The sequence below is a fragment of the Tachysurus fulvidraco genome, chromosome 14 (assembly GCF_022655615.1).
Source record: "Tachysurus fulvidraco isolate hzauxx_2018 chromosome 14, HZAU_PFXX_2.0, whole genome shotgun sequence".
NCBI lineage: Eukaryota > Metazoa > Chordata > Actinopteri > Siluriformes > Bagridae > Tachysurus > Tachysurus fulvidraco.
Window position 1 is genome coordinate 15,922,783 of NC_062531.1, and position 17,412 is coordinate 15,940,194.

The following is a 17,412-nucleotide window of genomic DNA, read 5'->3' on the forward strand; positions in this document are numbered from 1 at the left end:
TATCTAATTATATTTGAGAGACAACATTCTATTACGTATAGTGAAATATTTCTACATTTCAAGACCCTCACATAGGAACACCATCTTATAAAGTACCATCTTATTAAAAGTTGAATAATGGTATCCAGTTGAGAACATGAATCAGAATCTTAGTTAAGAACATAAAAACTCCCTGTAGCTCTCTCTACAACAACACAGACACAGATGGGTTCTTTAACATAGCCATTTATTCCTTTGCATGAGAACTATATAAATGAAAAAAACAGTACAAACAAATTACATGCAAAATGGAGGTTAGCGCTATTATTACACTTCAGTTGTTAGCAGGTTGTTATGAAAAGAGGTCCTCGATTCTTTGAAAATTTAAGGTCCTTTATCCTTAACCATGAACAATCACAAAACTTAAAAGCATAGCGGAGCTCTGCAAGGCATAGATAGGGATAGAGATCTTCCTGGAGAGGCAAAATGACTGAGGATTTCATGGTTAGTATGTGATTATAAGTAAGGGGCTCTGGACCCGTAGGATCATGATGATGTTCAACACTTAGTGGGTTGCTGTTGATTATGCGCATTATCTCATACAGAAATTGTAATGTTAAGCTCATTTCTATTTCTGCCTCCATTTCTTTGTATGGAAGATTCCATAAAAATCTGAACCTTTCAACCAATTAGGCACTTTCAGTTGAATTGCACTCAGCCCTCTCGAGGCGTGATCTGCAAGGTTGTTTTCGGAACTGACATGTCGCCATTGTTTCAGGCGTGTTGTAGTTTTTACGCATTGAATTCGGTTAGCACCAAATGTGTGAAATCTCTTGCCGTCATTGTTTTCATAACCAAGGACTACTCTTGAGTCAGTCCAGTAAAACTAATGCAAGTTTTCAACTTTTTGACATCTCCATTACGATCTAAACTCACAGCTGTTTGTAATTCAAGCCTTGGAATAGTCATGAGCTTGGTAGGGGCTACGCTGGCCTTCCCCATAACTAGTAAGCAACTGATCTGTCCTGTTTTACTCATTGCTCTGATATATGAACATGCACACATAGAGTTAAACTAGCTTATAACGCACAAAGTCAAAGTTTGAGGCCAGCCAAGTGAGAGAAGTTACAAAGCTATGTCTCCCACTGTGGCAGAATATGGATGGGGAGATCTTCATGCCAGCTTATATTATCTTTAAATAACATTTGAAGAATCCACTTGCTGACTAGTAGAAAAGTACAATAAATCCTTAGATTCTAGTCTTGAAAAAACTCCTCTTCTTGTCAGTGGAATTTTCCAGCCACAAACAATTTTTCATTGTTGGACACGAACTTGTGCATTCAAAGGTTTCCTGTTCTGCACAAGGCTCTTGCCTCTTTGACAAGACTATTCAGCAGATGACTTTACAATTGTTAAGCAATAATCAACGTAAAAATGTCTCTGGATAAACTTGATGGACTGTTCACAAACATTTCCTGAGCCTACCATGCTAGATACTTGAGTCCAAAGTTGGTACAAACACAAACAAGAGTACCTTCATTCATGAAGTTTTGGAATCCACATTGCCTTCATCCTCAGATTCCTTTGCAACATGGAATTGGTAAAACATTCTTTCAGTGTTGCACATTAGGACTATCTGACCCTTTCTAAAACAATACAGCACTCCAACTACTGTGTTGATAATATCTGGACCAGTCAAGAGGTAATCATTCAGAGTGGTGTGGAATATACAATGCTGGATGATTATTAAGCTCCAACATTGGAACTCTCTAAATGTCTCCTCAATGTTATAATGACATTCATGAAATGGACAGTCATCACTAATGAAGCAAGTCTAAGAACTACACATTGTTTATTATAGGGAAGACTGGGTTTGTTTGTCTTGAAAGGAAGGGGGAGTTCAAAGTAACCATCTTCCTTTTGCCTTGTATAATCCTTCATTTGCCTCTTAGGAAGAGAATGTTTCCTAAGAAACTGAGTCATCTGCACTGTGTTATATAAAGTCTATTTCACTAAGGTTCTATAACAAGACAGATTCCTATGATGGTTGAATTTTATGATGACCAATTCCTATTGCATCACTGCAATTGTTTGTTGGATGTGAGCAGCCGACTATGCTCCAGCCGAGATCAGTTAGTTGTTCATATAGATGATTTTCCTCCCCAAATACGATTTCTTTGGTACGAAGGGCTTGCTGGGAGTGGGAACTGACCAAAAGACTTTGTATCCATTAATGGTGGTATCTTGTCTGCCACTTATTCTAGATGAGTCCAATTTAGAGCAGTTTCTGATGTAGAAAATGTGATCTTTTCACAGAAATAAACTCGTGTGAAAACTAAGGGCATTAAGCATTAGAGTTGTATCTGTTCACTTGTAGTTTCTGGCAATGTATGACTGTTGACTTTGCAGACATTGGGGATAGCTACAAATGGACAGTCTCCTTTTTAGTATCTCAATGTTTGTAGTTGTGTGTGTTTAAACCTTCCTGACTGACTACATTGCTAATTGCCACTGCAACAATTTCTACAGCATCAGTTTCCTGCTTTCCACAGTTTTAAGCACCTGTACAGAAGATATAAAATGACAAGCAAGAACCACTTCAATTAATTTAAAATCCACAAACTCTAAATTGTGGATAAATGGCTCTAGCTTCCATCACCTTGCGGTTCCATCCGGACACTTCAGTAAGATTTTTTTTATTCTCCTTGCAGTCATCGAGAACTTCCAATGTCTTAAGGTGGGGCATTGTGACTTCACAGCTCTTGAATTCTGTAGACTCCCTTATTTCACAACTATTGTTAGAGGTTATCTTTGACCCAAAGCTTGTCTCTGTAGGATTTTTAAATTATGAATGTGACTCCAAAATTTTTCTCAAACAGTTGCTAGTCTAAGTCATATGCTGCTTCAGTGCTCTGGCACTTGAGGACAGTTGGCACTCATAGCATCTGCTGGCACAGTAATAAAAACTTGAGATACCCTGTTCAGAGATTGGGAATTATAATCTTCCCTTGTATCTGATAAAGACTGAGAAATAAACAGAAAACTTGAGGCTTTGGATGGGGATTTGAGTACTTGGGTTGTGGATGGGGGATTGCAAATGATTTTGACTTTCTCCTGCTGAATCAATATCATGTATCAAATCATAGGCCTGTGCTCTAGCTTTTGCAGCATTTAACTTAAGTTATTCTAAGCATTCAAGCTTTCTGCTCTTGTCTTGCATTGATTGTTGTTGGGCCAGATTCTCAAATTCAATCAGTGCCTTACTTTGTCTACTCTTATACTCTAGCCTTTGAAGTTCTGTTGTTTTCCTTTCTGTTCCTTTAACACAGCCGAAATGGAATGGTTTCTCTGGAAATTTGGCAGAGTGTATGCTAGAATAGGTTGAGCTACCCTTTGCCTCATGAGACAGTGGTTTCGATAAGGAGCCTGGTAATTTCCCTGGTAAGCCTGGTAAGATCACCCACAGTCACAAGGAATGGTGGAGAGAAGACACTAAAAGCACTAACACTATAGGCAAAATTCACTAAAATCTGCACAGAGACCAAATTATCTTGGGTGCAAGCACACCCTTTGGCTTTGATGAGCATGCGCATGCAAACAAAATTTAGCATAACATAAAATGCTTATGGTTCGACCGATGCCTGTGCCACACTTAAAGGTTTCCCAATAAAGGGCCCTCACTCGAACAAAAGAGAACATGCTAGCTATGTAAAACATCAAACCCAAATACACAGAACTTTATTTCAACAGGTAAAAGGGGCCACCGAGGCGAGAGCAATGTAAGTAACCAACGGACTACAGAAAGTAGTTCGTTGCCCAGGAGACTGGGTGTACATCAGAGCCTTTAAAAGGAAGTGGAACAATGTAAGAAGGACATGGCGATATAAGGTAACACTAGCCACACCAACAGCTATAAATGTAGAAGGCAAAGCTGGATGATACCCCCTCAATCATTGCACACGTGCAGAAGACCCAACCGCACCCTGGCTCCGGATCTTCTCATCGAGCAACTGCAGGATCTGGTGCCTGAGACACATGATAACAAAAACTCACAAGCAGAAGACCTGCCAACTGGAGAAGCACAGCCCAAAGAAATGCAAGGACAAAGGTCACCATCAGAGGAACAGTCTAACCCGCTTCCTGCACCACTTAATGTGCTGCCTGAAACATCAGTAGGAGGAGCCTCAGAAGACAACAGGCTGGGGCAGTATGAAGAAGAAACACCACATACAGCAGACAGCCTGTTTCAGAAAGGAGACAGCTTCCGCCATCAATAGGGCAGAGTCGGCACCATGAAGATGGACTGTGTGATACAGTATGTAACCAGAGAAAACAAAGAGCTAGGGTCATCCCAATTCCAGGAAACGTAGCAACCTGCCAGATGCATAGCTGAAAAACCTTTATCCCCATGCACATACCAGGGATGTGTTCTGTTTTGTCTGAATCGTTACTTTGACCCATTGGAAGGAACAGTAAGAAGACCACTAAGTAAGGCCAGACAGACGTCAATAGAATATGCCTACAAACACCTCTATCAGGATAGTTATAGAAAGTATAGCCACGCGAGTGTCACGACCAGCAGTTCCCAAGCCACCTGGAAACAGCTCCTGACCTACTCTTCCCACATTGCTACAAGGGATATGGACACAAAGTGTAAGGAGAAGTAAAAACTGAAGAAGTGTGGTAGGCTGACCAAGATGCACAAGTGATAGCTGTGGAAACAAATGGAAAGCAAGTAAAATATACTTGGAGAATTCCAGACCTGGCGAAGAGAGGCACTATACTGACAGCGGATGTATTTTGGCACTGCAGACAAGAAACCGCTTTACGACAGAAGCACCAGGACAACCTGTGCCAAAGTAAATCTGATCGGGTTCCTTAGGGTGCTTCTGTGAATCAGAGGAATCTGTGCCAAAAGCACGGAAGAGATTCAGCCATGAGGAAGATGAAGTATATGTGAACTGGGCAGGAGTTCTGTTAGGTATTCCAGAATCATACAAATCTCAAGGACAGGCAGCAATGGACCATCTTGTAATGTTTTTTCCATGGTTGGAAACAAAAAATAATGCAGAATGGATTAACTACATATGGTATAACCAACAGCGATTTGTACGCTACACTATACTAGCCTTAAGGGGATGAAGCGTGCAGCTTAATTGGGTTGAATTTGGCACAGTAATCCCTATGCATACAGGTGAGGAGGTAACCTCACCACTGCCATTAAAGCATTAGAAGTCCTATGTGAGAAATTTGTGTTAAACTGGTTGATTTCTTGGAGCTCGAAGGCCATTCTGATTAGAATGGGAATGGTGATGGCAACATATTAGTTAATATTAATGCTAAGTAATGCTAAATTTCTGAGATGAAAAAAAAGGCTATCCTTGTGGTATTTATGGGAGCTTCAAATGAGAGACCGGTATCAATAATAACACAGAGGTATTTTACTGTTGCACATGTAGCAGAATGACCATCCAGAGTTACTCTGTAATCATAAAGCTTTGGGCTGCCTGTGGACCTAGTAAATGCACTTCTGTCTTATCAGAGTTAAACAGGAGGACATTAATTAAGCATCCACTGTCTAATGTCCTTCACACAATCTTCAATCTTATTAAGCTGGTGACTCACATCTGACTTACCTGAAACATATAGCTGCATGTCATCAGCATAACAGTGGAAGCCAATACCATGATTACGAATAATTGCACCAAGGGATAGCATATATAAGGAGAAAATCAATGGGTCTAAAACAGAACCTTGCGGAACACCGAACAGTATCTTAGTTTGTTTCGAGTAGTCACCATTTAGGTCTACAAACTAATATCAATCTGTCAAATAAGACCCGATCCAGGAGAGAGCTGTCCCTTTAACACCAACAACATGTTCTAGCCTATCAAGTAGTATAGAATGTCAATGGTATCAAAAGCTGCACTGATCAGACACAACCCTGATCAGAAGCCAGTAACAGGTAACCAGTGCTGTTTCTGTGCTATGATGAGGCCTAAATCCTGACTGATACGTTAATTGAATATTATTCCTATGTAGCATAACTGTAGCATAACTGCTGAGCTACAACCTTTTCTGGATCTTGGAGATAAAGGGGAGGTTTGATATTGGCCTATATGACAGCTGACTTGGTTCGAGGTCAGGTTTTTTTAATCAAAGGCTTGATAACTGCTAGCTTAAAAGATTTCGGGACACATAGCCAGTGATAAAGAAAGAATTTATTATCTTTAGAATGGGTTGGATAGCTACTAGGGGTATCTGTTTAAGGAAACATGTGGGTAAGGGATCCAGTATGCAGGTTGATAATTTTGAATAAGAAATCGGTGAAAATAAGTCAGTCTCTTGAAGGGTATTAAAACAGTGTAAATACAGATCAAAAACAGAAATATTATGTATGGCACTATCTATAAACTTGTTTGGTATAATGGTCTGAATTTTATGCCTGACGTTATCGATTTTTCCGTTGAAATAATTCATGGTCATTACTTCTACAAATAGATGGTGTGTGCTTTTCGACAGTGTTTTTATTCATAGTTAATTTTACAGTATTAAATTAAATAAGAATTTAGGATTATTTTTGTTATCTTTGATAAGGCTAGAGAAATACACTGATCAAGCAGCACTAAGAGATTTTTTGTAGCTATGAAGGCTTTCCTTCCATGCTAATCGAAATACTGATAATTTAGTTTGACGCCATTTACGTTCTAATTTCCTAGCAGATTGTTTTAAAGTTTCTGTTGTCGTTGTACCAGGGTGCAAGTTTTTTCTCTCCAATTACTTTCCTTTTAAGTGGAGCTACATTATCAAAGGTGTAGAGACACACTGACTCTAAATAGTCAGTCACCTGATCAAGTTCTGTCAGGTCAGATGGCGATCCAATCATGGATGATAATTCTGGAAGACTATTGGTAAATCTCTCTGCAGTAGTGAATGTACGTAAATGTACGTAAATGTACATTTAACATGGTGATGTGGCAAGTAGCAAATATTGTGTCCGAAGCGCAATTTAAATGAAATGAGATAGTGGTTAGAGATCACTTCTGATTGAGACACTGTGACCATATTTTCTATATTTAATCCGAGGGTTAGAATGAGATCAAGAGTGTTGTCCATGACATTCTAATGTATTGAAATGCACATGTATCTTCAGCTTCAATTTCATCAATGATTTTCTGAAACCCTTTTTCTATGGCTAGCAGGAGTTTTAATATTAATGTTGGTTAGTTGAAGCCAACATTCTGTTTTGCTTATTCTTCTTAGACAAAAAATGATTACTTGCTACTTCTAGGGCTTTCGAGCCACATGCACCAAAATCAAATATGTTGTAGACCTTGTTTACTTTTCTAAGTGATCAGAGTACCATTAACTCATGGTACTGGGTCTCAAATTGGCCTTTTTTGTCATAATCACCCTTTATTAATTTTAGGGGTTTAAAACTCGGCAAGCTTTCGAGCTATCTACACGAAACTCGGCCAGCTTCTTTAGGGTGATACTCTGGAAGGTTTTAACTGGTGCACTGACTGAACTTTTGGTTGTCAGGCAGCCCTGCCCCCAAAATATGCAAAAGACTTTCCACAACATTGACATGTAATATATAAAAGCACTCACAACAATGAGGGGAACACAAGTATTCAGATGACATCATACCGCCCCAAAATAAAAAAAATCCACAAAATGGTAATGGTTATCATGGGTATACGGATGATGTCACGTGACGTGTAGGCCGATTCAGCGTTTTTGCTGATCTGACCAACCACTGTGGCATCATCTGGATACTTGATAAAGATGTGTTTGTGTTTGGTGACATGCTCAAGCGCACCTCAGTCGTGGCCGGCCCGAGACTCGAACCCACAACCTTAGGGATAGGAGTCAGACTCTCTAACCATTAGGCCACGACTTCCCAAAAGCCTATCAAATGTTTGAAGAGGGGGAAAAAGGATTTGGTATAGAAATTTTAACTATGGACCCTATTAAAAAGCAGCATATGTGCATATTGGATGGATCAGGCAAATCTGGAGAACAGAAGAGGTAGGGAACACGGGTATCTCAGGAGTAGCATGTGTAGCTCAGCAGAGAGCAATAGAGAATATTACATAAGCTAACTAAAACACAAATGTTTCCCAATGTAACGCAATATTTTAAAATACATTCCTAACAATATTTTAGTTAGTTACATTACATACTTGAAAGATGAAATCAGATACAACAAACTCACCCGTGTTCTCTGAAACAAAACACTCAAAGAAAGGGATCTCTTAAAATAAACAATTTAAACATGTTTCTTGGGCAGATTAAATCACATTTTAACACTCTTCACTCTCTGCATGATCTAGTAAATGTTATCAGAACAGGTGTTCTGCCATCTATGGGAGGTAAATGCCATCTAGGGGAATCAGAATTGATGGATTTAATTTGCTCACTTATCAGAACCTGACCCAAAACAAGATGACTGGAGCTCTTTTAGAAATTTCCTCTGGAAACTTGATGGTGGGCTTGAGAGCTTGAGGCACCACTTGAGGCTCCTCCAATTTCCAGCATGTTATTTAGGGGAAATATTTGCTTGTCTATGAAGGGAGTATCATAAAAGTATCAAATTTAATCTTACAAGCAATGAATCTATGTGAGTTTCCAGGTTTGTCTTTCTTTCTTGATAAACTGGGACTACAGTCAAGGGTTTACGTCTCGATACATCCTGCCACAGAAACCAATCCAGTTTAACAGCTGGCCACATTTCAGCTTCTGTACCTTTTGATTATTAATAACCATATTTGAAACAGTACAATGTTTTGGGCTAAAGCTTCAGCATTACTACTTGATTTGTTTGAATATTTACTTTTATGAGCAGCTCATTGGTTCTGTTTTTCTTTATTAAGTCATTCTATGCTCACTATGTTTTTTGTTTTCACACAATTCGGTGTAAATTAGAGCAAATGTAGAGTGTGACGAACTCATAAATCCAGTCTTTAAATCTCTTCTGTGCATCTCAGCATGCAGAAAACATCAACACCTATGTTGGATGGTCTACAAAAGCAGAACATATTGGATTTTACTCCTGTCAAACCCACAAAAGTAGCTGTCCCAACAACTATATTTAGACTTCTGTTGTAAGTAAGCTTCAAGTAAGCAGGTTTTCTTTTCTCTGGACTGAGAAAAGTCTTGTTTAATAGTGATCATATAAAAAAAAAAAACACTGAATGTAGTTCAGTGAATGATAGAATGAAAGGCTATTTATAATTATGGTATAAAATAAGTATTTTTCATTTACTGCAACAAGTTATTGTCAACGTTTATTTTTGTAGAGACCATATACTTTGAAATGCTTTTCACAGAATAACCACAGATTAGGTCGTAAGATTGATGTGATCTGCTTAAAAGCTAAAAAAAAAAAAAAAAAAAAAAACTTTCTTTAGATAAATATGTACAAAGGCAGTTACATTCCAGTTACATTACTGCATATACCACTGTAATAATGTGGGGATACTCTATGCTAATTAAATTGGTAAAACTGTTAATCTGGCTATTGATCAAAAAACATTGTAGTGCACAAGAATGCACTACTTTGAGATGATACTGGAATCTTTAGACTCATTTCAGATTTCTGAGTTGGTGGTTGGTAGAGCTTATCTTGCCTTCCATTGAGTCCACTTTATTTAGCAGAGAATCCAGTGAGACATCTTGATCATCAATCTCTGCTTGCAACCCCAGGCCCAAATTCTTCAGTCTGCTCAAACCCTTTGACATTTCATCTTAATGGATCACACAACACATGCACGCACGCACACACACGGAGACACACACACACTATTTGAAAAATTTGCAACATTTGCACAAAGTTGGTCAATTCAACCAAGAAATTTAGTTTTGTACATTCATCATCTTATTTCTTAATTAATTTCCCACCTAAGTTATTGTCCAGATGCTGATGAACAGCGTTCAAATGCGTATTCTTCGAGTATCCATTTTGGAACGATTCATCAAATGAAGCTCCAAACAATTCTAGTCCAAACATGAGATGATGTTTCAGTTTATTAAATGATTAAATTATGCATTTAAGGCATGCACACTATAATGTATAATCACACAGACAGATAAGCATGACAGGACTTCAGATAAAGAATATTATTTGCATAAAGATTGATTACAGATACCCAGATAGTGAATGACAAATAGCTCAAAAGATTTAATATGGCTCAAAGCTGCATTTATATCTGTATTTGCACATTCATGAAATAACAGAACCACCTGAGAACCAAATGAGAAGAAAAACAGCTTACCAGATGTGTCCAGTTTCCTGAGATTGGGATGGCTGGCCTCATATTTACCTTCATGTTCCTTGCTTTCTGCTAGTGCATTCTGTAATCTAACCAGTAGTCCACATATACTATTATTAGATGTCTAATGTTTGTAGATTACAGTGTAGACTACAGTGAGCTAAACTTTTATAACTTTTCTAACATATATGTCATTGCTTGACCATAATGAATAAATGTATCTTTAAATAAATGTACTTTGTACCTGTTGGTGGCCTCATAGACAGGTGGCTGTTCCTTCTGTGGTGGCCTTGGCACAGAATCTCTCTTAAAGTAGTTTACCAAACCTCCCCATACACTTTTAATAGAGTTTAAGTGCCTTTGACTAGTCTTCATTTCCTGTGTCATATCATCAACCATTCTCTCTGCCCTCTTCAAGGCCTCACCCTGACGAATCAACTCCTGTTTAGATAAAAGCACAAATTACAAACACATATGTAGACTATATGGCTAAGAATGTGGCCACTTGTGCACATTGATACAAAGGGGACCTTCCCAAAAAAGTAGCCACAACTCTGTATTCACACAATTGTTTAGAGTGTCTAAAACTGTAGCTTTAAGATTTCTTTTCACTGCAACTAAAGGGTACAAATGTATTTTTAATAATAGCAATGCTCCAAGGAGTAATGACATGGTTTTCCACAGTTGATGTGGAAGAATTGAGAATTCATGTGAATATCACTTTCACAGTAAGAAAAAAAAAATTTGTTCCTCTGCTGATTTTGTCTGTTTGCCGACCGCCTAAGAAACAATCAGTCTATAATTTTAATGGTAGGTTTGTTTTAACAGTGAGAGACATAATAACAACAAAAAATCCAAAACATATTCAGAAAAGTTTTAAATTGATTTGCAATGTAATGAGTGAAATAAGTATTGGTTCCCTATCAATCAGCAAGATTTCTTGCTCTCTTAAAAGGAGTCCTCCTAATCTCAGCTCTTTACCTGTATAAAAGACACCTGTACACTGAAACAATCAATAAATCAGATTCCAATCTCTCCACCATGGCCAAGACCAAAGAGCTGTCCAAGGATGTCAGGGACAAGACTGTAGACCTACTCAAGGCTGCAATGAGCTACAAGACCATAGCCAATGTGCTTGGTTAGAAGGTGACAACAGTTGGTGCCATTATATGCAAATGGAAGAAACACAAAATTACTGTCATCAATCTCCCTTGGTTTGGGGCTCCATGCAAGGTCTCACCTCGTGGAGTTTAATGATTATACTGGCAGTACGCAAACTGTAGTGGATCAAGTGTGTCTGGTAGTGATGCAGTGATGAAGTCTTTGACCAGTCTTTCGAAGTACTTCATCACTACTGAGGTCAGGGCTACAGGACAGTAATCGTTGAGGCAGGTGGGCTGGGGTTTCTTTGAGACAGGAATAATGGTAGACTGTTTGAAGCATGAGGGGACAACAGACTGTTTCAGTGAGAGGTTGAATATTCTAAGTGAACACCGGTGCTAGCTGGTCAGTGCAGGCTTTCAGAACCCGACCTGTAATGCCATCTGGTCCGAGATGGTGAACATGTTTGCCTCTCCAGCTCTCTCAGCGTGCATGCTGTTTGTGCTGCTAGCGCAGCTAGTATGGTTAGCTGCAAACTCGTCTGGCTCGTCTGCCAGAAAAGCGTTCGCTTTCCCCATTTTAGAAGCTGGTGTTCTATAGTCCATGATGTTCCTTAGTCCCTGCCACAGGCTCCTAGAGCAACAGTGTTGGAACTGTGACTTTAGTTTACTCCCGTAGAGCCGTTGTGCTTCCTTCACTGCTTTGCGCACACTAAGACGCAGCCTTGTACTCTTCCATGTCCCCGATAACAAGCCCTGTATTGTAGGCAGCAAAGCGGGATCTCAGAGCGTCACAGATGGTTTTATCCATCCACGGTTTCTGGTTGGGAAACTTTCTGATGGTGGTTTTCTGCGCTGTATCATCCGCTAGTTTACCTACGAATCCCACAACCACTTCCGTAAACATGTTGACGTCATCAAAGATGCGCCTGAACAAGTCCCAGTCTGCGTCATCCAAAGCGTCCTGCAGAGCGGCAACCGATTGGTCAGTCCAGCGCGCAACTTCCCTCTGGACCGGAGATTCCTATTTCAGCCTTTGTTTGTAAGCAGGCATGAGGAAGATGGCGGCATGGTCTGATTTTCCAAACGGTGAACGTGATTGTGCCTTGTAGCTGTTTTTGAATGCTGTGGAGCAGTGGTCCAGTGTCCTTTTGCCCCTGGTGAGGCAGGTGATGTGTTGCTGAGAGTTCGGTAGTGCACGCTTGAGATTGGCACTGTTAAAGTCTCCCACCACAATGAGTGCAGCGCCCCGATGCTGTGTTTGGTGTAGTGTTAGTGTCTCATGTAAACCCCTACTACAGTGTCCGTGTCTGCTTGAGGTGGAATATAAACGGCACTGACTATGACCGAGCTGAATTCCTGAGGTAGATAGAAGGTCTGACATTTGATGGTCAGTATCTCCAGATTTGGTGTGCAGGAGCGTGAAAGAGGAACGATGCTCACGCTGTCGCACCAGTGGTTGTTCACCTTCAGACACACTCCACCTCCTCTTGACTTCCCCGACTTCAGTGTTCTGTCCATCTCTCCAGTGTTCTGTAAACCATGAAAAACTCGCCAATTGGATGGCGTCGTCCGATACCGCTGGGTTCAGCCATGTCTCAGTGAAGCAGAGAAGGTTGCAGTCCCGAATGTCCCTCTGGAACTTGACCCTTGCCCTGAGGTCGTCGAAGCTTGTTTTAACAGAGACTGGACGTTGGATAACAAGATACTAGGTAAGGGAGCACGGTGTCCACGTGCCCTCAGCCTGTTCCTGACGCCGGCTCGGTTCCCTTGCGGATGCTGGTGCGGGTCACGTCCTTTGTTCTTCCTCAGGATCTCGGTCGGCCAGCATGGGTCCGGGTTTAAAAACGGCGAAGAGTGAGTGGATTGTACACCAATAGATACGAGTGTCTCGGTCATATCTAGTGATGACCATCTTGTGTAAATAAGCCGGTATCTATATATGTAAATATATAAAATAAACAAAAAAAGGCAAGGTGTACCCGGAGCAGTCGTGAGACAGCCAACCTCATCAGCGCTATCTTGGATCTTCTGCCAAACTTCTGCCTATTGTCTCTTCCTACTTCCTGTTTCTGTGAGTGTTTAAAAAAAAGACAAAAAGTCCATTGGCCACCATTCATGGATCATCCATGAAGCAAGGACTTTACTGTTTTACCATTGACTTATGCCTCAAAATACATGAATCTGTGGCTTTTCAATCAATTCTATAGGTTTTAGGTAGGAGAAACTCGTAAAAACACAGAACAGAAGTCACGCGATCACTCTTCAAAGACAGGAAAATTAAATCCCCTGGACCTTTAAATTCACCAACTAAATATTCCAAAGAATTTTCTTGTGTTATTTGGCTTTTTAAAAGTTGAAACCACGTGAAACGAAAACAGCTGGGTTTAAAGAACACGAAAAAGGTGGGTTTTCAAGACAAAGAAATCATGCTAAAAGTTTTTACACCCCCAGCTGAACCGATTACAGAAATATCTTTGATCAGCTGTAAGGTATGTAACCAGGTGTAGCGTCTGGTACGGGTCATTTAGATTTCGTGTCCCAGGGACCATAAACTTCAGCATCTACTCTTCAATCAACCGATGAGCAACCCAGTTTTACGATTTTATTGAGGGCTACATTCCACAGGGACACACACACACACACACACCTGGCTCCAGAATGACTGGAGCCTACACAGAGACCAGATAACCCCATGCCGCTTCTCTGATTAAACTCATAGGGGCCCTCAACCTCAACCAGAACACGCACACACACACACGCACACACAATGGGACATTCCTTTTACTAATAAAACAAGTAGATAAGATACTCTAAGATTCTTATTCTTATAACCCTGTTGTAATGTATTTCTTCTGTTAAGACTTAAAATTATTTGCTCCTTACTTTCCTGACAAGGGTGTATTTAGTCATTTGTCAGAACACAACACTGTAATAACATCAGTTACACTTTGATTACTGATCTGTGTATGTAATGTACCGCTGCCTTTATACCATCATTACCCTTCATGTTTAGTATCCAAATGACCACAAAATTATCAGTTACTCATTTTTCAAACAATGGTGTATTTTATTTGAGCACGAAAGGCACCATAGTATCTTAATACACCTTGGATAAAGCTTTAAAGTCATCTAAAAGTTTGATAGCTAAACCACGCCCACAGACACCTGAAACAAAGGGAGTTTTTCCCTCCGAAATCTCAGGCCGTAGTATTGGCCATCTCCCCAAAGATGGGTGGAGTTCGTGACCTTTAAATTGTCACAAACACCACCAATCCGTGGTCAGACTTTTGGAACAGCTTAGAGACGACTCCATCTTCCTTCATAGAACTTCCGGCAAGCTCCACTCTCCAGAACCTTCAGGAAGAATGTCTGAAACCATTCTGACTGAGATTTCTCCTTTAAAGAAATTAAAATTGGGGAAAAGGGAGGAAGAGACTGGAGAGAAGAAATTAGAGAAAGGAAGGGAAGGAATGGCAAGCTTAGACTCAAAAATTAAATCACACCCTAACTGGGAAATCGTCACAGAAACTTAAATTCACCTTATGATTCAATGAAAGATTCCTACGTAAAAATATGCATCTAAATTGATTGTTAGAGGAAACGGTTACTTGCATTTGTTTGTGGCACAAGAGTCTGTATGACTCATTAAATGCCATATTTTTGTGCCACAAGTGATTGTCTCAGAGTATCGCTCACAAACTTTAAGGTACCTGCAACATCTGGTCTGAACTACATGCTCTATTAAGTTAATTTAATTTAAATTACGGTATAAAGTAAAAGGGAAGTGAATCTTTCTTGGCCGGGAAGATACCACCTTCATAGAATTAATAAAGGTTACACGGTCAGTTCGGCGGACGAACAGATCAAATAAGTGTAACGTTAATTCCTTTACCGTTAATTTCAACTTAAAGATCAAAATTGTAGGTGTACAGTATGTGTGTGTGTGCGTGTGTGTGTATGTATATAAAGTAAATGCAAGTTATACATAGTATTGCACACACCATTATTGATATTTGGAGCAATATTACATGTAATTGTTAAACTTGATTCCCTTACATATACATTTGCTTTTAAGCCTAATTATTAATTTTGATTATGATGTGACTGTGACAGGGGAAGAGGTTTCAGGTTGGGGGTAAAGAGTTTTTTCTGTCACCACTTTTGAATAAGAAACAATATCAAGGCTATAAAACTTGTCAAAACGAATCACAAAAGTATCAGTGAGAAGTTGAGAACACTCGTTTAAACAATGCATACACTCGAACTTGACTGCACATCATATTTTTTACTTCATTGATACTGCTTTTAATTGTAATGCAAAGACCGGTCATCGGGACATAAGCTGTCATGTACAATAAAAGCGCCTGCGCAGCGACAGGAAATATCATTTCACACAAAAAGCCGCCTAGACGATGGGCTTGCGCTCAGGATTTTTATTCTATTTATTTATTTATTTATTTATTGAGCGGCGTGTGGACGAATTTTTTTTTGTGGACTATTTTATTTCTTGATAACAGACTGTTGCTAACTATAACACACTGTTGCCATAAAAAACAGAGCGTTGCCATGGACACAGGATTCTAGCCGTAGAGACGGAGCTCACTATCTTCTTTAGCGGAAGCAATACAATTGTTCAGCAGTTGAGACCTGTAACGAGCAACAGCGCGAAGCCGCGAACTTGTTCAGAATACTTTAAAGGCGTAATAGCTGATGAAAAAGCAGAGACAATTGTAGACTAAAATGAAGAGATATTTTATCTTAGTTTTTATTTTATACAAAACATTTTCGTCTCGTCTTTTTTCGTCAATAATAATGCATGTTAATTTAGTCTTAGTCAGCGTTTTTGGACAGTGGTGCAGTCTTGTCATCGTCTCGTCTTAGTCGTGAAAAAAAAGGCTGTTGACGAACACATTTCAACTCGTTTCATCTGACGAAATTAACACTACATATAACAGACATAGCATTTTTTCTGGCCACCAGTTCAGTGTCCGTCTGCTCGGCATCCATCTTCACCTGACAGTGGTGCAGTCTTGTCATCGTCTCGTCTTAGTCGTGAAAAAAAAGGCTGTTGACGAACACATTTCAACTCGTTTCATCTGACGAAATTAACACTACATATAACAGACATAGCATTTTTTCTGGCCACCAGTTCAGTGTCCGTCTGCTCGGCATCCATCTTCACCCGACAGTGGTGCAGTCTTGTCATCGTCTCGTCTTAGTCGTGAAAAAAAAGGCTGTTGACGAACACATTTCAACTCGTTTCATCTGACGAAATTAACACTACATATAACAGACATAGCATTTTTTCTGGCCACCAGTTCAGTGTCCGTCTGCTCGGCATCCATCTTCACCCGATCCGCGTTGCACACCGGAAAAATTCACGACATGACCATACGCGCCACTGACTAAACTGAAACTCAATGGTCTTTTTTTTATTAGCGGTTAGTGTATGAAATAGGCAAACAGCTTTCAGAGAGAATGGGTTGTCATGTCCACACATGCATTTATTTATTATTTATTTATTTCATAAAACCGCAGCATTTTGCGTCATATAATCGCACAGGTTTGATATCGCGATTGCGATTGTGATATGATTAATCGTGCAGCACAAATATATATATATATACACACACACATACATACACAGTATTGTTCAAAATAATAGCAGTACAATGTGACTAAACAGAATAATCAAGGTTTTTAGTATATTTTTTTATTGCTACATGGCAAACAAGTAGGTGCAGTAGATTCTCAGAAAACAAACAAAACCCAGCATTCATGATATGCATGAAAGAGGTGTGTTAAAAAAAAATACCAGTGTGGCATTCAATCACTGAGGTCCTCAATTTTGTGAAAAAAAAACAGGTGGCCCCTATTTAAGGATGAAGCCAGCACTTGTTGTACATGCATTTGAAAGCCTGAGGAAAATAGGTCGTTCAAGACATTGTTCAGAAGAACAGCATACTTTGATTAAAAAGTGGATTGGAGAGGGGAACCTATAAAGAGGTACAAAAAATTAGGCTGTTCAGCTACAGTAGTGAGAATTTTATGAGATT

General features: G+C 39.6%; 1 protein-coding gene across 5 annotated transcripts in view; it reads right to left on the reverse strand.

Annotated features, from left to right (window-relative positions):
• Window positions 1-209: 209 nt before the first annotated feature.
• snap29 (synaptosome associated protein 29) overlaps window positions 210-17,412 on the reverse strand; it is a 22,355-nt gene continuing 5,152 nt past the window's right edge. For all 5 annotated transcript variants that reach the window (XM_047799793.1, XM_047799794.1, XM_047799796.1 and 2 more), the window contains 4 exons: window positions 10,498-10,694; window positions 10,257-10,342; window positions 9,883-9,978; window positions 210-9,728 (listed from right to left, as the gene is read on the reverse strand). In XM_047799793.1, the coding sequence (XP_047655749.1) occupies window positions 9,568-9,728; window positions 9,883-9,978; window positions 10,257-10,342; window positions 10,498-10,694 (540 nt within the window). In that variant the 3' untranslated portion in view covers window positions 210-9,567. The remainder of the gene's footprint in view (window positions 9,729-9,882; window positions 9,979-10,256; window positions 10,343-10,497; window positions 10,695-17,412) is intronic.